The sequence below is a fragment of the Podarcis raffonei genome, chromosome 6 (genome assembly GCF_027172205.1).
Source record: "Podarcis raffonei isolate rPodRaf1 chromosome 6, rPodRaf1.pri, whole genome shotgun sequence".
In the NCBI taxonomy this organism is placed as follows: domain Eukaryota; kingdom Metazoa; phylum Chordata; class Lepidosauria; order Squamata; family Lacertidae; genus Podarcis; species Podarcis raffonei.
In genome coordinates, this window is record NC_070607.1 from 4,256,738 (window position 1) to 4,282,233 (window position 25,496).

The following is a 25,496-nucleotide window of genomic DNA, read 5'->3' on the forward strand; positions in this document are numbered from 1 at the left end:
TGCCCATTTTACCATAACCTCTTTAACCTCTTCGTCCTTGGTGTCCCAGTCTAATAGCTGATTATACATGTTAGATAGCAGTTTAGTTTTACTTTCTATTATCTCTACCTGGAACTTTGATTTTTTCTCATTCATTCCAATCTTTTTATCTTCCTTCCATAAGGCATTAATTTGATGATACTGCAGCCAACCTGTTAATTTGCTTTTTTGATGCTGACATTTAAATCCCTAAACAGCCTCAGTCCTGTATACATGAACGAGTGTCTCCTCAGCCCAGACACTGAGGTCCAGCTCCAAGGGCCTTCTGGCGATTCCCTCACTGCGAGAAGTGAAGTTACAGGAAACCAGGCAGGGGGCCTTTTCGGCAGTGGTGCCCTCCTTGCAGAATGCCCCGCGATCAGATGTCAAGGAGATAAAGCACTACACGACTTTCAGAAGACATCTGACGCACCCCTGTATCAGGAGGTTTTGAATGTTTGGTTTTTTATTGTGTTTTTCTATGTGTTGGAAGCTGCCTAGAGTGGCTGGGGCAACCCAGCCAGATGGGTGGAGTATAAATGATAATGATGATGATGATGATGATGATGATGCTCTGTGTACTTTTGCAGCTACAAACAATTCTTAAGAACGGGATGTTAAATGAGTCTTTTATCTAAGCACTGGACTGACAACCACTGACAACCAGAAATTCCATGCAGAAATCTGAGTGGAATTCTCTTCAGATAAGTGAGTGAGTTTGTGAAGGAGGGGCAGAACACAGTTTCTCCTTCTCCAGTCTGCTGCACTTCTAGTTTGCAAAACCTTTTCTATATATTACATTATATATTTTTCCAGAAGCCGCTGAGAGTGGCTGGGGCAACCCAGTCAGATGGGCGGCATATAAGTAATAAAATTACTACTACCAGCCTACTTTTTACTCATACTCTTATGAGTAAAAAACAGGCAAGCAAGCTTTTTGCACGTTTTAGTAACAAGGCTGTGCTAAACAACACATTTAATGCCAAATAAATCAATGGATGCATGGCATAACCGTTAGTGCTGGATGTAGTGCTAAATCTCCACTCAGACATGAAAACGCTCCATGTGGGAGGAGAAGCGGAATAAAATTCTCTTGTCTTGGGAAACAAACATTATTATTCATTATTATTATTATTTATTGAATTTATATACTGCCCTATACCCGGAGGTTGTAAGAGCTGGATAATCTTCTAGGCTTATATTCCAGGACTGAACCAGATCAGTGCTCTATCACAATCTGCTTTGGAAAATCTCATAATTTATAAAAGCGATTTGCTATGCAACATGTAGGAACTGGAACTTGCATTTCTCAAGTCCTTCTTGGGCACACAGATTCAGTTACATGGTTCTTTGGACGGCAGCCCTAGTCATGCATGGCACGGCATTTAATCCAACAGGTTTGTTCCCCAGAAAGATGGGGAATATGCAGGCTCGCCACACTGCTAAAGCAGATTTATAAAGATACTTTCAGAATGAAAAGTTTTCATCTTGAAACAATAGAGAGTCATTACCAGCATTTTATATTCAGTTGTGATTACAGTTTATACTAAAGAATGCTCCAACTCAGACGGCATACCAATAGAAAGCTGTAGGCAAAACAATTTCCATTTTATTTTCACAGCTGAATAAACTTTGCAGTCTTCCTTAAGTTTGAGCCTCCAATTCAATGTGATTCAGTTTTCTCCTTTCTACACCATTATTTGTTTATCCATTTTTAATATGAAGTGTAAGGGCTCTGAGATACAAACCTTTTGAAAAGTTATCACAAACATTTCCATTTGCCTCTCACAATGTAAAACGACTACAACTAAGCTCCTGTTTTCGCAAGTTGGAAACAGTTGCTGGCCTAACCCAGGAGTGGCAAACCTGTGAACCTCAGATGTTGATGGAGTAAAATCTCATCATCCCTGACCACTGGAAAATGACACCTGCAGCTGATGGACCCCGGTACAATTTAAAGTTAATGTGAAGCCAAGTATGCCACCTTAAGAACTGACATTGAAGTAAGGTCCTTTGAAATAAATGGACTGTAGGTTTCAGCTCAGTTTCCTGGATGACAGTCTTGATTCCTGCAAATTCAGCTTCTAAATTGGCTTTGGGATTAGACTACTTTTGATGCCCTAAATGTATGGAGACTGACAGGGCTAGCATTTTCTGACTCTTACTAGCTTTTCATATGGTGCACCATTAGACTGTACTGAAATAGATGGAAACAACAAATGTACCCAGATAATGCATGACCAGACACAGGTGCTTCAAGTTACAGACTCTGCTAACCCAGAAATAGTATCTCAGGTTAAGAACTTTGCTTCAGGATGAGAACAGAAATCGTGCGGCGGCGGCACAGAGGTAGCAGGAGGCCACATTAGCTAAAGTGGTGCCTCAGGTTAAGAATGGACCTCCGGAATGAATTAAGTTCTTAACCCGAGGTACCACTGTACATTATACCAGATGGAATTAGAAGTGAGGAATATGAAGACTGACTTTTTTAAAGCATGTGCGGACCGGTTACACATGTGAAAACCACCTGTAACACCAATAATTACTGCCTCACCCCTAAAACATCTTAACACATTTTATAAATATTGCTAAACAAAACATTCACTCTCAGAAGTTCCATTAGCTTCTCCCACTGACTATATTCTTGGCTTTCACATGCATTACTGCTCTACACCTTGTTCCCTTTTATGCTCCCTCTAAATCATTGCCACCAAGAAATACAGACAATTTATAAAGATAAACTCGCAACGAGTGCTGGTAAAGCACAGAGGTAAAAGGCTTATAAATAAAATAGCATCACTCTCTTAATTCCAGAAGCTGGGCAGACAAAGCTAATATGCGGGAAAGTGCCAAATTATTTCCTATTTCCACTTGTGAAAAAGAATACATTACCAGCTCATTTTCCATTTCCCCTCCCACTATGTCTGCAGAGATATAGACCTAGTTCTCACTAATGTGGTAATCCTTTGTCAAGACTGCAGCTACAGGCAACGGTTCACATTGCTGAATATGCTTCTATGTAGCAAAGAATCCCTACGCATATAAAACTAGTCTCGTTCCTCAACATCTAGTTTTTTGCGCTTTGTATCCAACTAAGTTCTTATTGAGCTCTACCATTCCATAACTGGCCCGGCATACCCTTGTGAACTTCTGCCTATGTGTTGAAGATTCTCAAAGAGCTGCTGTTAAAAAACAATCTCACTCTTGCCACGCCACCAAATGGGGCAGAAAAACGAGCCCAGTATGAAAGAAAAATTGAATTCTCTATACCAAAAAGATGCAAAAGTTAATTGTGCTGAAAGTAGCAGTATGGCCAACACATTTCAATCAGACAGGAACAGTAGCTGTTGACAACTCTAATTGAAAATGACAGTGCCAAAGGGTTTTCTGCCTGGCTCCTGCTCTGAAGTCAGCCCTTCAAATCCAATCCTTTGATGGATACACATATCACATAGTTTTCTGTAAAGTCCCTTCTTACATCAAAGATGCAAGGAAGAATCTCTAGTTTTTAAGAACATTAACTCTCAAAGACCTTTGGGACCTCACAAATGTTAAAAATTTAAACTTCTCCAAAGAATGGTGTTAGCATAAGCACATCTGAAGGCAGCCCTGTTTAGGGAAGCTTTTTAATGTCTGGTGTTTTATCGCATTATTATTATTATTATTATTATTATTATTATTATTATTATTATTATTAATTCTGTTGGGAGCTGCCCAGAGTAGCGGGGGAAACCCAGCCAGATGGGTGGGGTATAAATTATTTATTTATTTGTTTATTTCTACCTACTTCTACTACTACTAAACATGTTCTTTGACACTACTGACTTACCAATTTTCTTCTCCTACCTCCTTCTTCCACTGTTCTCTAATTTCCTTCTTACCTTTGCTCTCTTTAGTGGGGTGGGGAGTTAGCATGAAAATCTTTTTAAGCTTATGCTGACGCATCCATTCCATGATCTGACTCAATAAATTTAAAATGCAGTATGTAAGGTTGTAAGATTGAAGACCTGTTACTTTTGTGTATGGATACATGATGTCCATGTATGATATGATTCTACATATAGAAATCTAGTACTCACTACTATTACTACTTGCTACTATTACTACTTGCTACATAAATTGAGAACTCAGTCCTAATAGGAGCTCAATACAGCGGTACCTCATTTTGAGTCTGGGATCCGTTCCGGAGCCCCGGACGCTCGACGAAAGGGACACTTGACAAAGTGCTGCTCTGCGCACATGTGTGAGCGGTTTTGCGCTTCTGCGTATGCGCGAAGTGAGATTTAGTGCTTTTGCATGTGCAGCAAACCCGGAAGCAACTGTTCCGGTACTTCCAGGTTTGCTGCGGACGTTCCACAAAATGGATGCTAAACGGGGTGGACTCAAAATGAGGCATTACTGTATCTTCCTAGGGAGGTATGAGCAACGATGAGGGAAAGGATCAATCATCTCTTTATCCTTTTCCAGAGCATCTATCTTGATTACAGGAGTGGCTCAGTGCATTATGCAGCCACCTCATGTCACAATGGAAGAAGTATACAAGAGCCTGGCTTTCTGTTGCATCAGTACTGAAGACTAAGGAGGATAGAATGTCTTGCAAGGTTTTTTTAATTCTAAGGGCCCACCCTTCAGGAATCTTAAAAGCATACCGTATGACAGGAATAGGGAACCTCTAATCAGTTGACCAAATCAGGCGTGCCAGACATATTAATTTGGCCCAATAGCCTATGATTCCAAGCCTGGCCTACCTGCCCTCCATTGGAACTCATACAACATCAAATGTGAGGCAGGTGAAACTGCAGCTGCAGAGGAACCACCAGAATACTTCTGCAAGTTAAAAGGTGCATTCAGCACCTTTTAACACTGTCATTAAATGCAACCCTCGCTGGAATTGGTTCCATGGAAGCCAATCCCTGCCAAAATCAGGACTCCTAGTCAGTGCTAAATTTAAGATTTGCACCACTCAGGAGGAGCCACTATTGGGATGGTTTGCTCCCAGCTCACCAGCCCTTGTGTTCCAATGCCATGTTGAGCAGCAGATTTGCTGATTCAATCAGGAAGTGTCAGGAGGCTTTTCTTGAACTGCAGACGCCTGCCTCTTGCACAGGAAAGGTCGCTGTAAGCACCACTGCTGGCAAAAACCTCTATAGCATCTCCTACTCGTCATGCTACTATTCTCTTTCCATCTTTTCCTAGCCATAAGGATTGGCATGCAAAACCAAAGAAGTACTGCTTCCACAACGATCCTAAGCTGCTGCTCTCAGCTACTGGGAAGGGGTGGCATTAGTGATCTGTGTGAAGCTTCCACTTTCCAGTTCTTTGCCAAACCAACTGGAGAAAAGACCAAACTCACTGAACAAAATGGGATTTACTTCCAGATAAGTCTACATAGGATCTTAGGCTTGTACACATGCTCCTGCACTATCCTGTTATGAGCTTTGACAAACCCTATTGTTGTATATTCCCAAACTCAGCTCCTTTCCAGGAGAAGGGAAACCTCAAAAGAATAAGGGTGAGGAGAAGTAGCTGCACCCAATGACACTCTGAAGAACACTACAAAAATGCTGTTCTCTGACCAAAAGACAGGGCTGCAGGAGTATATAAAATCTGCCCTCTGGTCACCTGGGAGAGATCAGAGTCACTGAGTGCTGCATAATTGGACCCCTGATCACAGCTTGGCAATAGACAAACAGCACAATTAGCAAGTACAATCTGGAAACACAAGTGATTCTGCCCTATCACACGAAGTGGCAGTTCATACACCTACCTGCACAACCAAAGGCCAGATGGTACCTAGATGATGGGCTGAATTTCACACAACATACATTTGCCTTGGCCTCAATACTAGCTACCGAATTGTCCAGGTTGGTTGACCACAGCTTCACTGAAGAAAAAAAGAGAGAGAGAAACAAAATAGGCAGGTTAAGCTGAAGTCGGTTTCCTATAATTTTTATTTATCCCTTTGGTTATTTTACCACTAACCAGGAATCTAAAAACAGAAATAAATGACACCTACTACTAATATTCTAAGGGATACACAGCAACTATTCTGAGACACCCATCCACACATAAAAAGTCTAAGAGGTTCACAATTAGAAGGCAAGTCAAAACATCAAATCCCAGCATTGAGATGAAGTTGTGCCATATTTATCCCCAAATCAAGTTCTGCTAAGATGCTCATAATTTTTTAATGTATTTATAATGATTTGCCATTTAACTCACAGGTATGATCAATACACATTGTGTTTATTATCAAATGGAACCTGTTTTATACTTGGGGGGGGGACAAGCTGGTAGGAGGATGGAGACACCCCACACACACCAGAAGAAAAGACATACAAAAGAAAGAAAAAATTATTGCTGTTGTTCTAAAAGCATGGGGGGGGGGGGAGGTAAAGGACACCTGACAGTTAAGTCCAGTTGCGAATGACTCTGGGGTTGTGGCGCTCATCTCATTTTACTAGACGAGGGAGCCGACGTTTGTCCGCAGTCAGTTTTTCCAAGTCATGTGGCCAGCATGACTAAGCCACTTCTGGTGAAACCAGAGCAGCGTACGGAAACGCTGTTTACCTTCCCGCCGGAGCGGTACCTATTTATCTACTTGCACTTTGACGTGCTTTCAAAATGCTAGGTTGGCAGGAAAAGGCATGGGAGAGGATGGTAAAAGTATGAGGATATACATGCAGGAGAATGGCACATGAGATCTGGGGAAAAGAAACACAAAAAGAATAATCAGGACACACCAACACTTAGAATAGTGGAGGAGAGACCAGGTTTTTTGTTTTTGTTTTAAAGGAAAGAACACTCACAGGAAAGGCTCATGAAAGAGATTTTCACATCACGAAGGAAAGACCCAACTGGACAGAGCCATAGGCATGGTAGGTAGGGATGGCAGGACAAATCCTCCCCCTTGAAGAGCCAGCAGAAGTCTTTGAAGACCCTGCCTACCAAGCCCAGTGGGAGGAATCATCTTTACAAGTGAATGTTTTCCAACCTAATCTGGCAAATGGAATCTGTTTTATACAGGGTGAGTCCTTTAAAAGATACAGAGTACACATGTTCCATGGGGCCTCTTTTAAAAGACTCACCCTGTATTTCGAGTGACAGAGATTCCATCTTACAGTAAACACATTGTGGATTGAACACACTTCAAGCCTCTATTCTAAAATGATGGGAATAAATGCATTTTAGTGCATAAGGATGCCTGGGGCTGCTAAATTCAGACTTCTATAAGCAAGAGCAATAGATCCTTTGTCATCCAGCTGGATTCTGATGCACTCACATAAGGTGATCTGCCAGACAACACTGATCTAACATCTCTGTGTGAGGAAAAAACCTTGATAGGGGGAGATACACGCAATTATGGATAAGAAACAGAAAGTGTACCAGCTGATATGCCAATAGATTCAGAAATAAAATTTCGTGAACCTGGGCCTTAGGTTAGGTTTCAATGCTACCATTTCAAAACATTTATGTTATCCCCACGTGTGCATACAGAAGTAAATACAATGTGTAGGTTGATGATTTGTTGCATCATGCACCTGCTCTGGGAATTAGCAAACTGATATTACGCTGCTCTAATTTGATGGCAGGGTGTCATGGCCTAGTTAGCAAGTTACAGACGTGAGTGCCCATTTCATCCTTTACTTTGACCCTTACATGCCTGGGATTAGACACCGAAAAAGCAAAAATTCCATGCACTTTTAAGCAAGCATCATCATCCATTGACAAACCCCTCCTTTCAGCTTTAAAGGGAATATAGAATAGGCAGCGCTCCAAGTCACCCCTGCAATGCAAATGTTTTTGAGGACTGCACCCTCAATCTCCTCCACTCAGAATAATGACATTGCTAACCTGCCATTTGGTCAGTGCTTCTCCTGAGGTTGAAGCAGAGAATTCAAGTTAATATAACATGACTATGCAATATATTTATTATTTTCAGACAAGTTGGAAAGGATTCTGTAAAGTATTTCCAACTTCAAAGCTATATTTAGCTGTTATTTACTTTCGAGTAGCTATAGCTGCAGACAAAATATGCAAGGGGATCAATTTTATATAATTTTATATAATTTAAGCTAACAGTGTTTAAAAGTCTTCCCTTGAAGGAAACGTGATAGAAGAAATGCATACATTAATGACAGAAACAGGCCAAGGATTGGATGCAGTCTCAACATTCTTAGCCTCCTAACCATGAACAGCAAGAAAGAGAGAGAGTGCTATGGGTCCAGTGGCTCTCTTCCTTTCTTGCATGGCTCCCTTTAACTACAGTCAGTGTTACAATGGCGTTAGCACTAACTATCGGTAACACTGGCCCATAATCCCTGGAACCATAATTAAGCACTCTGTTTATGGAAGAATCTGGTTCATCCATTAATGCCAACAACAATACACTATGGTTAAAGAGAGAATGGGATGGGGGATTCAGGTGGATATGGAAGGTGACGGGAGCATGCAAACCTACTGCACACTTCCTGTTAGAATTCCTGCTCCGTGATTGCAGTCATTGGATTGTCATTAGACCTGACGGAGCCCAATTTGAGAAGAGCGTTTACCATGGCCCGTTTCCATTCTATACCCACGGCCTTCTTGCAGGGGATTTACTTTAAGACCCCCATTACTCAGCGTCTATGTCCATGCACAATGAATGAAGTAGAGGACTTCATACACTTCTTTTTCTACTGCCCTATTTATGAGCTAATAAGAACTAAGCTCCTCCTCCTGATCCCGCCCACCATCACATCTAAGGAAGACTGTTTGAAATTCCTTCTTGTGGACGCAAATCCCCAAATTTCACGTGGGGTGGCAATCTTTATAGTGCAGGCTTTGAAACTTAGGGCTACACTGACTGGGTAGTGTGTCCCAGACCTGGACCTGTTTTAATTCTTTGTATTACCTTTTTAACCTAATGTGCCGAGCCTATTTTGGGGCCATTATATGTTTTATATACATCTGCATTTTAGATTCCCGGCGCTGGCAACTAAATTTTTATATTATTGTTTTAGGGTAATTTAAATGTCACAATGCCAGTAATATCGTTTGAATTCTGTTTTATCAGGTTGCTTCTCTCTAGCATTTTTGTCTTATCTTGCTATGGCTGTATGCTAATGCAATAAAGGTTTGATGATGATGATGGATTGTCATTGGATTGCCTATCACATGACGTTATATGTTTTGACTCCACAAAGTGGGAGGTGATGGAGACAGGATGTTCGTGTTACTGTGTTCCGTGAAGCAGGACTATTGTCCTTTGTTCTTTTTCTCTTTGCTGTCTGATGCTAGAGAGAGAGGGAGCCATGTTGCAGTGCTCCGTGTGTGTTTATATGTAAATAAAGTAGATTAGCCAAAATGCTGAGTTGCTGAGGTCTGTTACGCAAGCTGCGCAGACTCTGCGGATCCCTAAGTTTGCCAATGTCTGTTGGCATCAGTCGCTGTGATGTTCGGGCTGAAGAAAGCTTTTGAAGCTCCCGAACGATCGACCAGGAGGGAGAGAACGTGCCAGTCGGGCATGTGTCTCTGCCACGGTCCTACTCGAGTGTAGGATGAGCCCTTGACACTTCTACTTCCCTAACCATAGTTAGAAGTCTGGGAATGCTACATCTGTACCAGGGCTAAGAGAACATTCTGTGATGAAACCTAAGCCAGTCTTTCAGTCATAAAGAGCCTTTCCCCCTGGCACCTTACCAATTATTCATAAGATCATCAAACTCTGCTAAGGAAAACTGATGTTTTGAACCTTCATTTCTGAAACTACATAGGATGCTCCATATGAATTTAGCCTTGGCATATTAACTGGACATCATTATCATCAGGCAGAGTGGGAGAACCCAGAGAGAAAATCAGAGTCTTACCTTTTGCATCATCAGAGCCTGAAGCCAAAAGTTTAGGATCCATCAAATTGAAGTCCACACTCCAACATCTTTTCTCATGCTCCTGTTTTGAGAAAGAGGAACACAAATGTTATTAGGTATAAATGAAAATACGTTTTGGTTAAATTAATATGATGAAACTTTACTATACTTACTGAGACTCAGATGGAAAATTTGTTTCTACTCAAACCCAAACAGCAGCTCCCAAAGAGGGAAGCTAGAGAGCTACAAATATTCTGATATATTTTTAACTGCTGCTTATTTGCATCTTCAAAAATGAGAAGCTCAGATTATTCTCACTATGAAAGTATGTGCTTTGCCTTGTTACTGCTCTCTGGTGGGCTTTTACCATTTTTTAAAAACAGAAAAATCAATAAATACTAAGTATCTATAGTTGCTTCTAAATGTATGTATTAACCTCCTTGTAGAACGTTCAAAGCAATATGCTGTTCTTTAGATACCAGTATTCTCAAGAGCTAGAAGAATGCCATTTAATTTCTGCTGAAAGATCCATTTCCACAACTCTATCTTCTCTGAATGTTGGGCACATATATTTAATTCCATCTAGGTAGAAACACACTCTGGAGAACTAAGTTTACAACTCAATACAGAACATTTTAAAATGGTTGGGGAGTATGGCCAAAGAATTGAAGAAAATAATCTAAGAAGTGCTCCATATCCTCTGCATATCATGCATTTCAATCAAAATCAAAAGGAAGTCCCCCTCTCGCCCAAAAAGGAGTCTGCAGTAGCCCACCAAGTTGGAATCTTACCCAAAAGCACATCTACTCAAAAGTAAGCACTCCAGGCAGGCATTTCAAGCAGTTATATTATACGCCTACTCCAGAGATGCTCAGGAAATGAATGCAACCCTCTCTGTATGGCCCTTGGGACTCTCACAAGGCCACACCTCCTGCCCAGTACACACCCCGGAACCACTTGAAGCACTTCTTGAGTGCTTTGGCCTGGTTATAATGCAACCTTGCTTGCCTGGATGGAGAGCCTGTGTAGAAACCGCTGACTTTGGTGTGGCTGCAATGTAGTCCTACTGGCCATGGGTTAAGAGTCACAGCTGTAACTCCAGCCATTCCCCCCCACCCCCAACCCACCCTTTGCTGCCATGCAGCCACCTGGATCGTGGCCCTCAGGTTGAAAAAGGTTCTGCACTCCTGATCTACTCCAAGCACACTCACCTGCCCCTAGCTGCATCTCCTGCTCCTACATTCATGCATTATTTGCAGGTTATCTACTAGCCATTTATTCACTGGAACACATGAACTAGCTTATCTGCAATTGCTTCAGAGAAGTCTTAATATATGGATGAAAATGTCCACACCCCCCCCCAAATTACTTCCCCATTTCTCTCCCCTATATTGGTAAATGACAGAAAGGTACTAATAGTCATTTGTTGAAAACCCATGGTGGTCTTCTGGTAAATGTTTGAAATGACTGAATTATGAGGCTAGTTTTTGGCCCTTACCCCAGGGCCAGGAGAAATGTCACCCTCTATCCCCCATCATTAATAGCAGAATAGTAATTTACTAAAGGCATTTGATTTTCTACTGGGGGGGGGGAGGGATAGAGAGGAAAGAGACTCTGGTTTTTATTTTTTTGCCTGTAAGGTAAAGGTAAAGGTACCCCTGCCCGTACGGGCCAGTCTTGCCAGACTCTAGGGTTGTGCGCTCATCTCACTCTATAGGCCGGGAGCCAGCGCTGTCCGCAGACACTTCCGGGTCATGTGGCCAGCGTGACAAGCTGCATCTGGCGAGCCAGCGCAGCACACGGAACGCCGTTTACCTTCCCGCTGGTAAGCGGTCCCTATTTATCTACTTGCACCCGGGGGTGCTTTCGAACTGCTAGGTTGGCAGGCGCTGGGACCGAACGACGGGAGCGCACCCCGCCACGGGGATTCGAACCGCCGACCATGCGATTGGCAAATCCTAGGCGCTGAGGTTTTACCCACAGCGCCACCCGCGTCCCTCCCTTTTGCCTCTAAGTATCTACTATTCTGACATTTATCATATGATATATAATGAAAACCACAAAACAAGCTATTGTATCAAATTTTCCTGAGATCAGATGTTAAGAGGCTCACAGCACCATATAATTCTACATCTGCTTTTAGTTAACCCAGTCCAACAGCTCCCTGCACCTGCAGAAAGTCTAGTGCTCAGAACTTCTGCATGCAGAAGAGTTTTCTCAGAGACTTAGAGGGGAAAGGCCCTTATATGCATATTTGTCATGCATTGTCAAAGTAACCTGCAACCATAGAAGATCAAGAGTTTTTAATCACTATGGTCTTAGCCACTTCTAAGACAGGAAGGACTATAGAAAACAATGGAACTACACTGCCTTTTTCACTAACTTCACCTCTTGCTCATTATTTTTAGACCCACAAATTATTATTGACTTCAGCAGCATTTACAAATAAATGTTGACAAAGTTGAAATGAAAAAGAAAATGACTAGATCCTTCTTTAGCAAGAAACTTGCATTAGCTGACGGTAACTACTGTTTTTCGGAATCAAAACACAGAATTTCTTTACCTGGTAGACTTTTGAACGTTGCCCTGTGAACCCATCCCACAAGATGACGGTACCTTCATAGTCACTGCTGGCCAACAGGTTTTTGTGGTAACTACTCCAGCTGATACAGCTGTAAGAGAGAAATAATCCCCGCATAAGAAAGCATCTTCCTTTAAGCTACAACTGTGTGCATGACAAAATAAGTATTCCAAGAGCTCAGGGTACTTTATTTATCAAAAACAACTGTTGCCTACTTAAGGCAATTTTCACTACTTATGTGCTGATCATTCTATATTCCAAATTCTTCTTTAGGCCAATTACAGTCTAAATTCAAGAAGACATAAAGCTATAACTAAACAGTGAGTTCCATTTAACTTTATTGTAATAAACAACAGAAACTGAAGCTGAAGCTTTTCTTTCCTTATCAAAAAAACACAGAGATTACTTTTTGGTGCATTAAACGGAACTGCTGAAAAAACCCTGTTCACTCTCATAAATCTGTCTGAGGTAACAACGCCATACTGCTGGAATGAAAGGCATACAATCACCCCCAGGGTCTGCATGGGGAGACAGTTTAGTTTGCAGCTCATTTTTAAAAGGGGACTGCTGTTCATAAAACTGTCCATGATCTGGCAAGGTCCAGCATCTCAGCAAGACACTGATCCTTGCTCTCTACCTATAAGCTTGTTCCTATTGCCAACTGCCAGACCCCACTAACCAGAGTCACCTGTTATTTATCCATATGACAGGAAACTATATGTCATATGATCTTGTATTATCAGTATCTGAGATTTCAGAATAGAGACATTTAAAGAGTAGGGGAAATAAAATTGAATGTACAGGTAAGGTGTGGGTCAGCGTAATTTAAATACAATAAAACAAGGAAAAGCAAAGATGACATTTCAGTTCTTCATTGGGCAGCACAGTAAAATCAATGCAGCACTGCAATACCAAGTACAGCAAGTAATAAAGATCTTTATAACTATAATGAAGATCTTCCATAATCCTTCCGTTTTACTCTTTCCAATAAAATTGTTTAATAAAGTGTAAGCACAGAGTGTCTTTTGAACTTTTAAATCACAAAATAGAGGGCAGGGTCTTTCCTACAAGTCTTTTTTCTTCTATTGCAAGTGCCATTCCTCAATGGGCCACCCCCTCTCTGTGGGATGAGAGGACAGACATGTAGCAGAAATCTAGAGGCTGAAGCCAAGTCTCTTTCCTTCACATGCTGAGTAGTTTCCAAATAGTATGCGCTATCAAGATATATTTCATTTCCTAACAGCAAAATTGTAACTGTATTAAAGCAATGTGTCTCAGTGGACACAGGAGATCAATAACCCAAACTATTTTGAGGGGGAAACTATACTGATTAGCACCTCCCAAGTCAGTATCCCCATTTCCCCAAGCAGGTGTGTGCCTGCAAGCTTCAATGATTCATTATTCCAGCAGAATAGACTAGGGTGGTATCTTCAGATGAAGTTCTTCATTCTCTCCTCCTTACACATGTTTCCTCTCAATATTGAATTTTACAGTAGCAGTCACCACCTAGGGTGGGATGATTAAAATGAGGCTCTTGATCACCCTACAGGAACCAGCAACCGGATCACAAAGAACAGCTTGAAAAACGCTACAGCCAAAAGCAAGCTTTGCTGAACCAGTGGTTCAATATTATAAAATACCCATCAAATGTAAGGGAGCCATGTAGGCCTCAGTAATGCATCCATTGGTCCACACAGAACTGGAAGACATGAAAACAATCTCTCTTCCTTACCCCCATCCCCATTCACCTTCTCCTAAGGGATGGGACAAGAAGAAGGTGGGATGAGTTTCCAAGACCTATGGAAACATCTACTGAATTTTGGGAGAACAAAAAATGAGTAACATTGGCTTTTGAAATAATGAACAGATCTAAACTGACAGTGGGCTTAGAAATCAGAAACTCCTAGCCATGTTAACAACCATCAGAGGCCACTTCAGGTACAGAGAGGATGTGGGGACATTGCTGGTAAAGGTCTTGAGCACTACACATTTTGGTTCCCCCAGTGACTAATGCACCATTGGAGGATAAATGAAGCAGATTGCCCTTAATAACCTAACAATGTGCAGATACAATTATATCTTGCCTGTCAATTAAAGGGGGAGGGAGAATCCATCTTGTGTGTACAAGAGCCAATACAGTAGCCTGGTTATCTTTATGTTTAAGAGATTGATTTCAGGTCTCTGTCATTTTTCAAAACTGCTGGAATAGGCTGAATTTAGCCTTAAATAGATTAATAGTTTCAGGTGCACACAAGACAGGCAAACTTAAGCCAGGTAAGAACCATACATTCTATTTGTGGGACCTCTGCACACAGCTCTCAAAGTGTCAATTATTTTGAGAGTTAGCCTAATGATTCATGTACTATGAGTGCAGTATAGAAAATTTGTTGTAGGAGGGACCATAGCTCAGCAGGAAGCCATATGTTTTGCATGCTGAAGTTCTCAAATTCAATTCACTGTATCTCCAGTTAAAACAATCTCAGGCACAGTCAACCAGAGCAGATAGCCTTAAGCTATATGAGCTACTGGATCAATGTGGCTGCAAAAAAAGGCTAATGTGGTTTTAAGCTACACTTAAGTTTCCAAGTATTTAGCACGAGTCAGTCCTCATCTGGAGTACTGTGTCCACCAATGTTGTACAACGTTGAAAAACAACAAGAAAAGACTTGTGAATGAGGCAGTGCTTTATGTCCTCAAGGCAGAGAGTTGTGAAGAAAGAGAGTTACTTTTGTGGTTCAATGTTTGCTCCTAGTTCCTTCTCGAATTTGGGACAATTTCTCCCTATCACAGCACTCTTATGACAGAGCCCGGAATGTGCCAGGGGGACTGCTGACATTTCAAGAGAAGCTTTGTGGATAGCACAGGAGACAGCAACCCAGGCTTTTGTATTGTGCCCTCCCAAATTTCATATCCTGACTTCTGGCTATAGTAACTGTCTCTCTTTAGATAACGGTCAGGTGTCTGACACAAAATTGAGAATTATAGCTTTAAATTCATTATAATGCTTTTTCTAAGCCAAGCCAAGATATTAACTATGTTTGTTGCCTTGCTGTATCCAAATGTATAGGCCTTCTGAGACCTAGTTCATGTAACAGTTTTCCAATACATGTTGCAAGTGAAAGTGTATGGAGCTATAAAGCAGTTCAGAGGTGGGGCAAGATGGCGGCGCAAGCACTTGCAGCGGCTCGGCACTCTGAAGACCGGTATCCGATTTGTGTTTTATTTTTATTTGTGAACTTACTGCTGCTATGGACTGTAAATATTCAGGCACAAGAAATTTATAGTCGTCAAGAGCTCTTAAGTATCGGCAGAGGAGAAGGTTGCAGCCAGGAGGTCTCAACCTATAACATTCCAGCTGAGCTTATCAGAGAGCCTCCATATCTTGCACATTCTTGGGATACTCCCCTTGCTCTCCTTGCCAGAAAGAAAAGAAAACGGAGAGGGCGTAAGCAGAAGAGGGGTTGCAGGGCTGGATTACGAGTGAGGCTAGGTAAAAATCCCCACAAGCCTGCATTGCCAAGTCTCCTTGTATCAAATGTGAGATCCTTGCCTAACAAGGTAGAGGAGTTGGAGCTTATTACCTCTCGGCAGAAAAGTATCCGGGACTGCTGTGTTATGGTCCTTTTAGAGACGTGGCTGGATCCCTCCTTTCCACAGGGACTTCTGCAGCTAGAAGGACGCTCAGTAATTAGAGCGGATAGAACCGCTGAATCCGGGAAGAGCAGAGGAGGAGGAATTTGCGTTTATATAAATAACAACTGGAGCTCGGACATCAAACAAATGGACACGCATTGCTCTCCTGACTTGGAGTACCTAGTGGTGAAGTGCCGCCCTTTTTATTTGCCACGTGAGTTTAATGTTGTTATAATAACAGCGGTGTATATACCTCCCGATGCAAACACTACTACAGCTATGGGCCACCTGCTAACTGCTATTAGCAAACAGCAGCGGGCCTACCCGGATGGAGCATTTGTGGTTGCTGGTGATTTTAATCGAGCCGATTTAAGGACTGTGCTTCCTAAGTTCCACCAGTATGTTGATTGTCCCACTAGGGGGGGAAATACCCTGGACCGAGTATATAGTAACATCATGCATGGATACAAGACCAAGCCCTTGCCCAATTTGGGGCAGTCAGACCACATATCTCTACTTATGATACCATCATATAGACCTCTCGTATGCAGAATCAGACCATCAACTAGAGAGATACGAGTGTGGCCAGTAGGTGCATCTGAGCAACTTCAAGATTGCTTTCGGAGCACCGAGTGGTCGCTTTTTGTGGAGAATAATGTGGATACATACGCTTCAACAGTACTGTTCTACGTTAAAAGCTGCATTGATGTTGTCACTACCATCAAACAAATACGGGTGTTCCCTAACAACAAGCCCTGGCTAAACAGGGATGTGTATCTTCTGCTAAAGGCAAGAAATGCTGCTTTTCACTCTGGTGATGTGCAACAGTATAGAGAAGCCAGAGCCAAATTGAAAAAGGGCATTAGGAACGCCAAAGCTATGTACTGCCGGAGGATTGAAAAACATTTTGAAAGCTCCGACCCTCGTCGAGTATGGCAAGGCCTGCGACAAATTACAGGGCAAAATATTAAAAACGAACTGGCCAGTAGCAGTGCGCACCTGGCTGATCAACTGAATCAATTTTTTAGTCGCTTTGAGGTGGGAACTGGAACTACCGTCACTACAGCATTGGCTACTAGCACATCATCAGAAACCACTACTGATAGACAACCATTTTTATTACAGACCTCTGACGTACAACGTGCCTTTCGGAGCATTAACATTAGGAAGGCAGCTGGACCGGATGGAATCACGGGACGGGTTATTAGGGACTGCGCTGCAGAATTAGCTGGGGTATTTACGGACATTTTTAACCTATCCCTGTTGCAGGGTTCTGTCCCTACCTGCCTGAAGACATCGATTATAGTGCCAGTCCCCAAGCAGTCAGTGGTGGTATCTCTCAATGACTATAGACCAATAGCTCTAACATCTGTCGTTATGAAATGTTTTGAGAGATTGGTGCTAGATCATATTAAGGCTGGTCTTCCATCCACTCTAGACCCGTTCCAGTTTGCATACAGAAGAAACAGATCTACTGATGATGCTATTTCCATCGCTGTCCATACTGTACTGAGTCATCTAGAACGACAGGGAACCTACGCAAGGCTGTTGTTTGTGGACTACAGTTCTGCCTTCAATACAATTCTGCCAGACAGGTTATTTCTTAAAATGACCAACTTGGGTATACATCAGAAGATCTGTCTGTGGGTAAGGAATTTCCTGACTGATAGGCCGCAGACAGTGAGAATGGGACCTCACTATTCTTCTACTCTAGTGTTAAGCACAGGAGCCCCTCAGGGATGTGTGCTAAGTCCCTTTCTCTATTCCCTGTACACATTTGATTGCACCCCACTGTATAAGTCCAACACAATCATCAAATTTGCGGATGATACAACGGTGGTGGGGCTCATTAGTGAGAACAATGAGACTGCTTATAGGAAAGAAGTACAGGGGTTAATTCAATGGTGTAAAGAAAACAATCTTATGCTTAACACCAAAAAAACCAAAGAACTCATAATTGACTTTAGGAGAAAGAAAAGTGTATTTTTACCATTGCACATAAATGGCGAGGAGGTGGAGAGGGTTGGTAGTTTTAAATACCTGGGCATTTATATCTCTGAGGACCTCTCATGGACTGCAAATATTAATATGGTTGTGAGGAAGGTGCAGGGGAGGTTGTATTTCCTGAGAATGCTCAGGGGACTGAATCTATCTCAGCACCTACTTCTGTCCTATTATCACAGTACCATTGAGAGTGTCTTAACCTATAGTGTATTATCGTGGTATGGGAGCAGCTCTGAAACGGATAAAAAAGCTTTACAGAGAATAATTAAAATTGCCCAGAATGTTATTGGGCTCCAACTACCAACCCTGGATGAGATCTTCACGTCTCGCACTTTGAAGAAGTCACACAATATCCTGAGAGATCCCACCCATCCTGCTCACAACTTCTTTGAACTGTTGCCTTCGGGCAGAAGATATAGGACAATGAAAACACGAACCACACGCCTTCTGAATAGTTTCTATCCAAGAGCTCTGATTGCACTAAATAATGATCTTAGGGCCAGTTGCAAGAAATAGCAAGCAGGAAGTAGGAAGGAATGAGATAGGTTTTAGGTTATGTTATGCCTTAAATAGGTTATGTTATATTCTGGATTATGTTATGTTTTATAGATTATGTCTGAATAGGATGAGAATGTTGGAGATACGTGCAAATGTGTATGTGAACCCGGTCTTTGGGTGGGTGTTTGATTTTCGTTGTTGTGTATACTGTGTATATATGGACAATGACAATAAATTTATCTTATAATGTGGTTCACTAGCAGCGATAAATGAAACTCTTTAAGAGGTTAGGGCTCCACCAAGATGAACACAGATATTTTTATAGCAGTGTACAGAGTGTTCCTTCCATGAAAGAAGGAGCAAGTTTTAAAGAATATAATGGGTAAGGAAGCGTGCCAAAGGGCAATACACAGGATTGCTAAACACTAACTTTCAGTTGATTTCTGTGGTCATTATACTTAGCTATTCAGGAGAACAAAGCAGTCTGGTGTTTGTTTTCTTACCAATAGCATGTGAGCAATAATAGCTTTCTGCTGTGGCAAGTGTAGTCCAGAACTATACTTTGCCAATATTGATTTTGTATGCCGCCAGACCCAGTTATTGCTTTCATCACTATACAGTGGTACCTCAGGTTACATACGCTTCAGGTTAAATATGCTTCAGGTTACAGACTCCGCTAACCCAGAAATAGTGCTTCAGGTTAAGAACTTTGCTTCAGGATGAGAACAGAAATCGTGCTCCGGCGGTGCGCAGCAGCAGGAGGCCCCATTAGCTAAAGTAGTGTTTCAGGTTAAGAACAGTTTCAGGTTAAGAACAGACCTCTGAACGAATTAAGTACTTAACCCGAGGTACCACTGTATCACCAAGAATAAGAGTAGAATAGCATGGAAGAGTGCGGGAGCATGCCAACTCAGCCAGGGCGTCTGTGAAGCCCTTCACTGGCATCTCCACCAAAGCCCCATATTCTGACCTTGCATTTTTAACAAAAGTACGTCTCTAGATCCCTCCAGAAGAAAGTTATGCAGCACAATGTGCAGCTGCCCTTCTGAGCAATTTCTGTGAAATGAGTCAGACTGGATGCTCCTGCCTGTTAAGTGTTTTTAGCCAATGAGTGAACTGATAAATGAGTTGTTTGGACAACTGGCAAAAGGAAGCTTCTGTTTTCTCCTCCCATTTAGTGGTTTAGGGTTGACACTGGGCGGAAGAGTTTTTATGCGTTTAATAGCTATACAGCAGTGAGAAATTCAACAGGCTACAGCTTTTCTACTACAGAAATATAATTATGGGGAAATGCTCAAGTTAGTACAACTGATACTTACCTGAAGAATGGATTTATATTGGAATAAAAAATCATTGGGTTTGGTTCTGGCTCAACCTGGTAGTCAACAACAGGAGAAATGCTCTGGCAGCCTAAAGATCCAGCATGTGTTTATGGACAGCTTGGAGCCATACAGAGATGTTTGACCAGCTGAAGAGGAAAAAGCGCCAGCTGCCTATCACCATGTTCCTCCACAGGACACCAGCACCAGCAAGTGCTTCTGACCCACGGCCAAGCACTTGGGGGTACCGGTCTATTTCCCTTGTTGCTGTTTCCACATCACCCTCCAGCAATGAGGAAGACAGAGCCACCACTGCCGCCGGACTGTCAAAGAAAACTAACAAATAGAAGGCTGGAGAGCCCTTTTCTGTTCTTCCCTTGGGAGATATGCGTAGAGGGACAGATTTGTCCATTTCTCTAAGCTATTGATTGTATAATGCTTAGTCTTCATTGTACAGCTCGATGATTAAGCCCCTTTGTGGGAAGAAACACTGACTGTACCGAAACAGTGTCTGGGTGTTGACTCGCGAGTTGATGTTGCTTCTATCAAATACACCAGTGATTGTAAAGAAAAAGACTACGTCTGTGATTTATTAGTTTGCTTGTTTATACTCCTTATTGTGGAACAGTTGCCCTTGGTGATATCTTTTTGCCTGACTTTGCAAACTGGCCTTTTAAAAACCTTTTCAAGGGTTTCCAGAGGTTTAGAGGGTGTTTGCAGGCTTTTCCAATGGTGTTTCAAATATATGCGATTTCACTGACACACGCAGACTGCCCTGTCCTGTGAGGTTCCATTGATGTGTAGTTGCTTGTTGTGCATGATGGACCACTGGTGAGGTAGAAGGGCGCCGTGGAGTAGTTGAGCATGATGCTTGGCCAATGGGGTTATTTGAGATGCCAACATGGATAGCCCTAGGTTCCATTACATCAGCTTGATGTTCACCCTCTTGCAGGGGAAAAGTAGCTTTCATCTTTATGATGTGCTCTGGAGAGAGGGAGATCAGCCTCTGGTATGTGAAGACACTGAAGTAAACCAGTTGACACATTGGAATAAGTTGACTCTTCTCTCAGTAGATTACAAAGCTATGAGCTTCCAGGGCTGCTATAATGCTGGTCAGATGCTGCAGTGCTTCTTCCCATGTTGGAGACTGGATGAAGAGATTGTCCAGGGGTGGGTAGATGTGGATGCCCTGGAGATGGAGGAGGGCATCAGGGCAACCATGGAGAGGAGGCCAGACCAAGCAAGAGGGCTTTATTTTGAAAATGGCGGTGTCAGACTGCTTCTCTTACAACTGTTTGCCAGTATTCCTTTACACTTTTATTATTAAGACCTAGAATGTTTGCAAACATATCATGACACTTCAGCATTCTAGAGAACAGGTAAAGGAAATGGAAGGACTTTGTATAATTGTATTGCTTGCTTGTATAACACAAGCAAGCAATACAATGGTTCCCAAACCTTTTTACTCCACAGACCATTTGGAAATTCTAATTCTAATACAATAAAATACAAATAAGTAAATACATTTAAAAATCAATATATTTAAAGGACACACACCAAAGACTACCTAATCAAAACTTGTAGACCAGATTTTGGAAGTCCCATAATAGCCACAATGGTTGCTGGGACGAGTTGGGGTTCATGGCATATACAACTGCCAATGTCAATTACAAAATACTATCTTTTTTCTAGCAAAGCATTTGAATGTGTACTGTTAATTAAACATGTTACGCGAATTAGTGAGTATAAAGTATCTGAACATATATTTAGCTTCTTGCCTGTCTCCAACTACAATAGGAAAGGTTTGTGGCAGGAATACTTGAAGACCCAATTACATTTATGTAAATAAATTACAACAGACAGTTTGGACCATCAAGGTTCAAATGGGGGGGTGTGTGTTAATTTTTAGAAGTGGTTCTCTTACTTAATATCTGAAGAGGGGTAGAGAAAAGTTTTAAATAACTAAAAAGTCCCCAGAACTTTGGCAAAGGCAAGAAGAAATTGCTGGATGAGCTATGAAGCAAGCAATTGTAACGGGGAGGTCATAGCTTGGTTCTCTAGGAACAGACTTCCAGTTGTAATCTTGATGTCACTGACAGTACATAATACAAGCAAAACAGACCAGTGGTCTGACTTCAGAAAGGCAGCTTCATATATTCAAATAGTGATAGCAGTTCCTAAGTACACTATTTCCCATCTCTCCAACTAGATCAGCAGGAAAAGAAGAAGGGGGGGAAATGGCAAAATAGTTCTCTCCCCCCAGACTGTATCATGAGGAACAGCACTCCAGCAAGACAGAGCAGCTGGAGACCTCAGAGCAGGTGAGGCGGGGGGGGGGGGCAGGCGCAGGGCACAAATATGAGAGAAATGTCAGGCCCTTGAGAACAGTGTGTTGGCATCCTTTCACGCAGTTTCATTGTTGAGACACAGACTGCTCAGGTGAAATTAAAAAACATCCAAATTGAATATTGTACTTTGTAATCACTAAGTGGTCCGTTAACATCTATTCAAGTCTCTTCACACACCATAAACCTTTAATACTGTTTTTAATTCAAATCAAATTATCACAAGACTGAAACAGTCTCCTTCCTGTTTACTGATCTTTGTCAACTTTCAGCTAACTAAAAGTGTTTGTAACATGAAAAACAAAAAACCAGAAGCCACATTTCCCCAAAGAGCATACTGAACAGCTTGCATTAAATCAACACTATGAGCCAAAAGATACAAGCTACTTTTGTGTTAAAAGTACCATTTAGCTTAGAAAACATGCTCTGTTCTATTCTAATGCTAATAAATAGGACCAATTTAATTCTTTAGCAGGTGCACTACATTTGCCTAATCACCACTTGTCACATTTTAATATCATGTAAACAGAATCTAAAAATAAATGAGATTACAAATTTTAAATAATAATAATAATAATAATAATAATAATAATAAATGTTTTACTCCAGTTGAAACTAATACGGTCCTAATTTGACTCCAAGGCTGTTTCCCCCAAAGCCATGCCCACTTGCCCCACCTGACCTAACACTTCCTTTTACCAGTTATGGCTGGTATGTGAACCATGTCTATTCTGGGACAGGGACAGTCTGGCCCCAGTGATTCATGTACTGGTAACCTCAAGACTAGATTACAATGTGCTCTATGTGGGGCTACCCTTGGGGCTGGTCTGGAGGCTCCAGTTGGTGCAAAATGCTGCTGTTGATGGGGACAGACTATCACCAGCACATAACTTCAGTGCTCAAAAGGTTCCACTGGCGGCCCATACACAGTTGGGCCAGGTTCAAGGTTCTTGTGTTACTTTACAAGATCCTTAATGATTCAGGTCCAGAATATCTCAAGGATTGCCTAATCCTTTCTATATCTGCTCAAACACTGAGCTCTTCAGTGAGTCAATGTTAGTGGTACCCCATGGGCGGAAGGCACAGCTTGCATCAACCATGAGCCTTGCATTCAGTATTGCAGGCCCCCTCAGTTAAACTTCTGGCACCAGCTTTGTATGTCAGCAAGCATCTAAGTTTTAAATTATTTTTACCCTTTTCTGCTTAAAGATGATTGTAGTTTAAGTGTATGTAAACCATTTAAATAAAATAAATAAAAGGTACTTTCAAGGTATGCAGGCTGTTTCTCTCGAGCAGGGGAGGGTACAAAACTTTGTTTAGCTTACATTCTTTGGCGAGCAGAAGGATGCAAGCACTAGTGCCCTAGTGCTTGCATCCTTCTGCTCGCCAAAGAATGTAAGCTGTCTTACCATTCATTTCAATTGCTTTGACTTACCTTGGAACTATTAGAAGGTTGTAAAAAGTTTGGTATCGCTGTAGCATTACCCAGGGTCTACGCAGAGGTAAGCAACCTGTAGTCCCTAACACAGGCATAGGCAAACTCGGCCCTCCAGATGTTTTGGGACTACAACTCCCATCATCCCTAGCTAAGAGGACCAGTGGTCAGGGATGATGGGAATTGTAGTCTCAAAACATCTGGAGGGCCAAGTTTGCGATGCCTGCCCTAACACCTGGTTGCCCCATTGTTCCATCTCATCAGAATTCCTTCCCTCCTTTTTGTTTATGCCCTCCTGATTTTCCTTAGCTTTTAAATGTGTTTCCCCCTACAGTGGTACCTCAGGTTACAAACTTAATTCGTTCCAGAGGTTCTGTTCTTAACCCGAAACCGTTCTTAACCTGAGGCGCGCTTTCACTAATGGGGCCTCCAACTGCTGCCGCTGCGCAATTTCTGTTCTCATCCTGGGGCAAAGTTCGCAACCCAAGGTACCTACTTCTGGGTTACCAGAGTTTGAAACCCGAAGTGTTTGTAACCCGAGGTACCACAAGTTAAATATTTCTATTTAACTTCAGAACAATTGGAAAAGTTATTATTTTATCTGATAAAAATTATCAATCAGAACTTTTTTTGTATGACACCCCCTTATCCACAGTCTGAGAATAATTTAGTAGGCTTCTGCCAAATGTAGCCCATTAAAATCAGAAAAGGGATTTTACTTTGAAGTTGCTTATATATATATATACACATACACACCTTACTTCCCACCTCCCAAAAAATGAGTCTCATAAAAGCAGCTTACAAAATATCAAACTAACATCAAAATTAACAATACCTCATCACTAAAAATACAGTTACCAGACTAAGCAGCATCATGGAACAAGAACGGAAAGGGGCCATACCTAACAATCAATAAATTGAATTTAGCAACAGTGGAATCAAAAGCTTGTTTTCTTAGAAGGGTCTTCAATCCTGGAACACAAATAAAGAGGAAGATAACCTAAACTCTTGAGGCAGGGACTTCTACAGATATGGCACAACCATGGAGAATCCTTTGATGCATTGCTACCAATCATGTCTCAGAAGGCAGCAAAACACACAAGAGGAGACAGCAGCTATCTTAAAAGGTGGACAAATTCATGCAAGAGGAAACAGTCTGTTAAGGAGCTTGGTCTGAAGCTGTTCAGAGCTTTAAAAGGTAATAACCCACACACCCTGAATTGCGTTAGGAAATGGGCTCACAGCCAAGGCAGCCAACATAAATAAGGGATTGTGTAAGCCCTGCATTTTGCCTTAGTAAAGATTTTAGCAGTAACTGAACCCTAAATAGTTTGAGGGGTTTAAGTATGTTATAATGGAGGGGGGGCTCTGTATGCTTGAGAGTAACCCTATCAAACTCAATGGGCTTCCTTTTGAGTAGCCATGTTGGAAATTGAAGTCAGACAGTCTCTATTCCTAATCAGAAAACTTTTGTCTTTGGTTCCACCTATCCTGGATCTGATCCACCTATGGCCAGCATGCAACCCTCTTGGCCTAAAACTAATTAGTCACTTCTCACCACTGTGCTGTGCACTTCCCCCAGTTGTTAGCCAACCATGCATGGTTTCTGATCTGCAAATAATTGCTCAAGGACTTGGACAATCAAGTACTGTGCAGGAATCTCAATTATGGATTGGTTTTTCAAAAGTAAATGTTATTGTAGATTGACCAAATTTGTACAGGTAAGAGACTGGCGTATGTTTACAAAGGTATAAAATGCAGTTTCTCAAAAAGCAGAAAAATATGCATTATGATGCACAAAAATAGAGACAGGTA

The 25,496-nt window shown here is 41.8% G+C and overlaps 1 protein-coding gene across 4 annotated transcripts in view; it reads right to left on the reverse strand.

Annotated features, from left to right (window-relative positions):
- The window catches only part of COP1 (COP1 E3 ubiquitin ligase), a 105,495-nt gene that overhangs the window by 37,710 nt on the left and 42,289 nt on the right, over positions 1-25,496 (reverse strand). For all 4 annotated transcript variants that reach the window (XM_053391247.1, XM_053391244.1, XM_053391243.1 and 1 more), the window contains 3 exons: positions 12,430-12,538; positions 9,867-9,948; positions 5,786-5,902 (listed from right to left, as the gene is read on the reverse strand). In XM_053391247.1, coding sequence (XP_053247222.1) covers positions 5,786-5,902; positions 9,867-9,948; positions 12,430-12,538 — 308 coding nt within the window. The remainder of the gene's footprint in view (positions 1-5,785; positions 5,903-9,866; positions 9,949-12,429; positions 12,539-25,496) is intronic.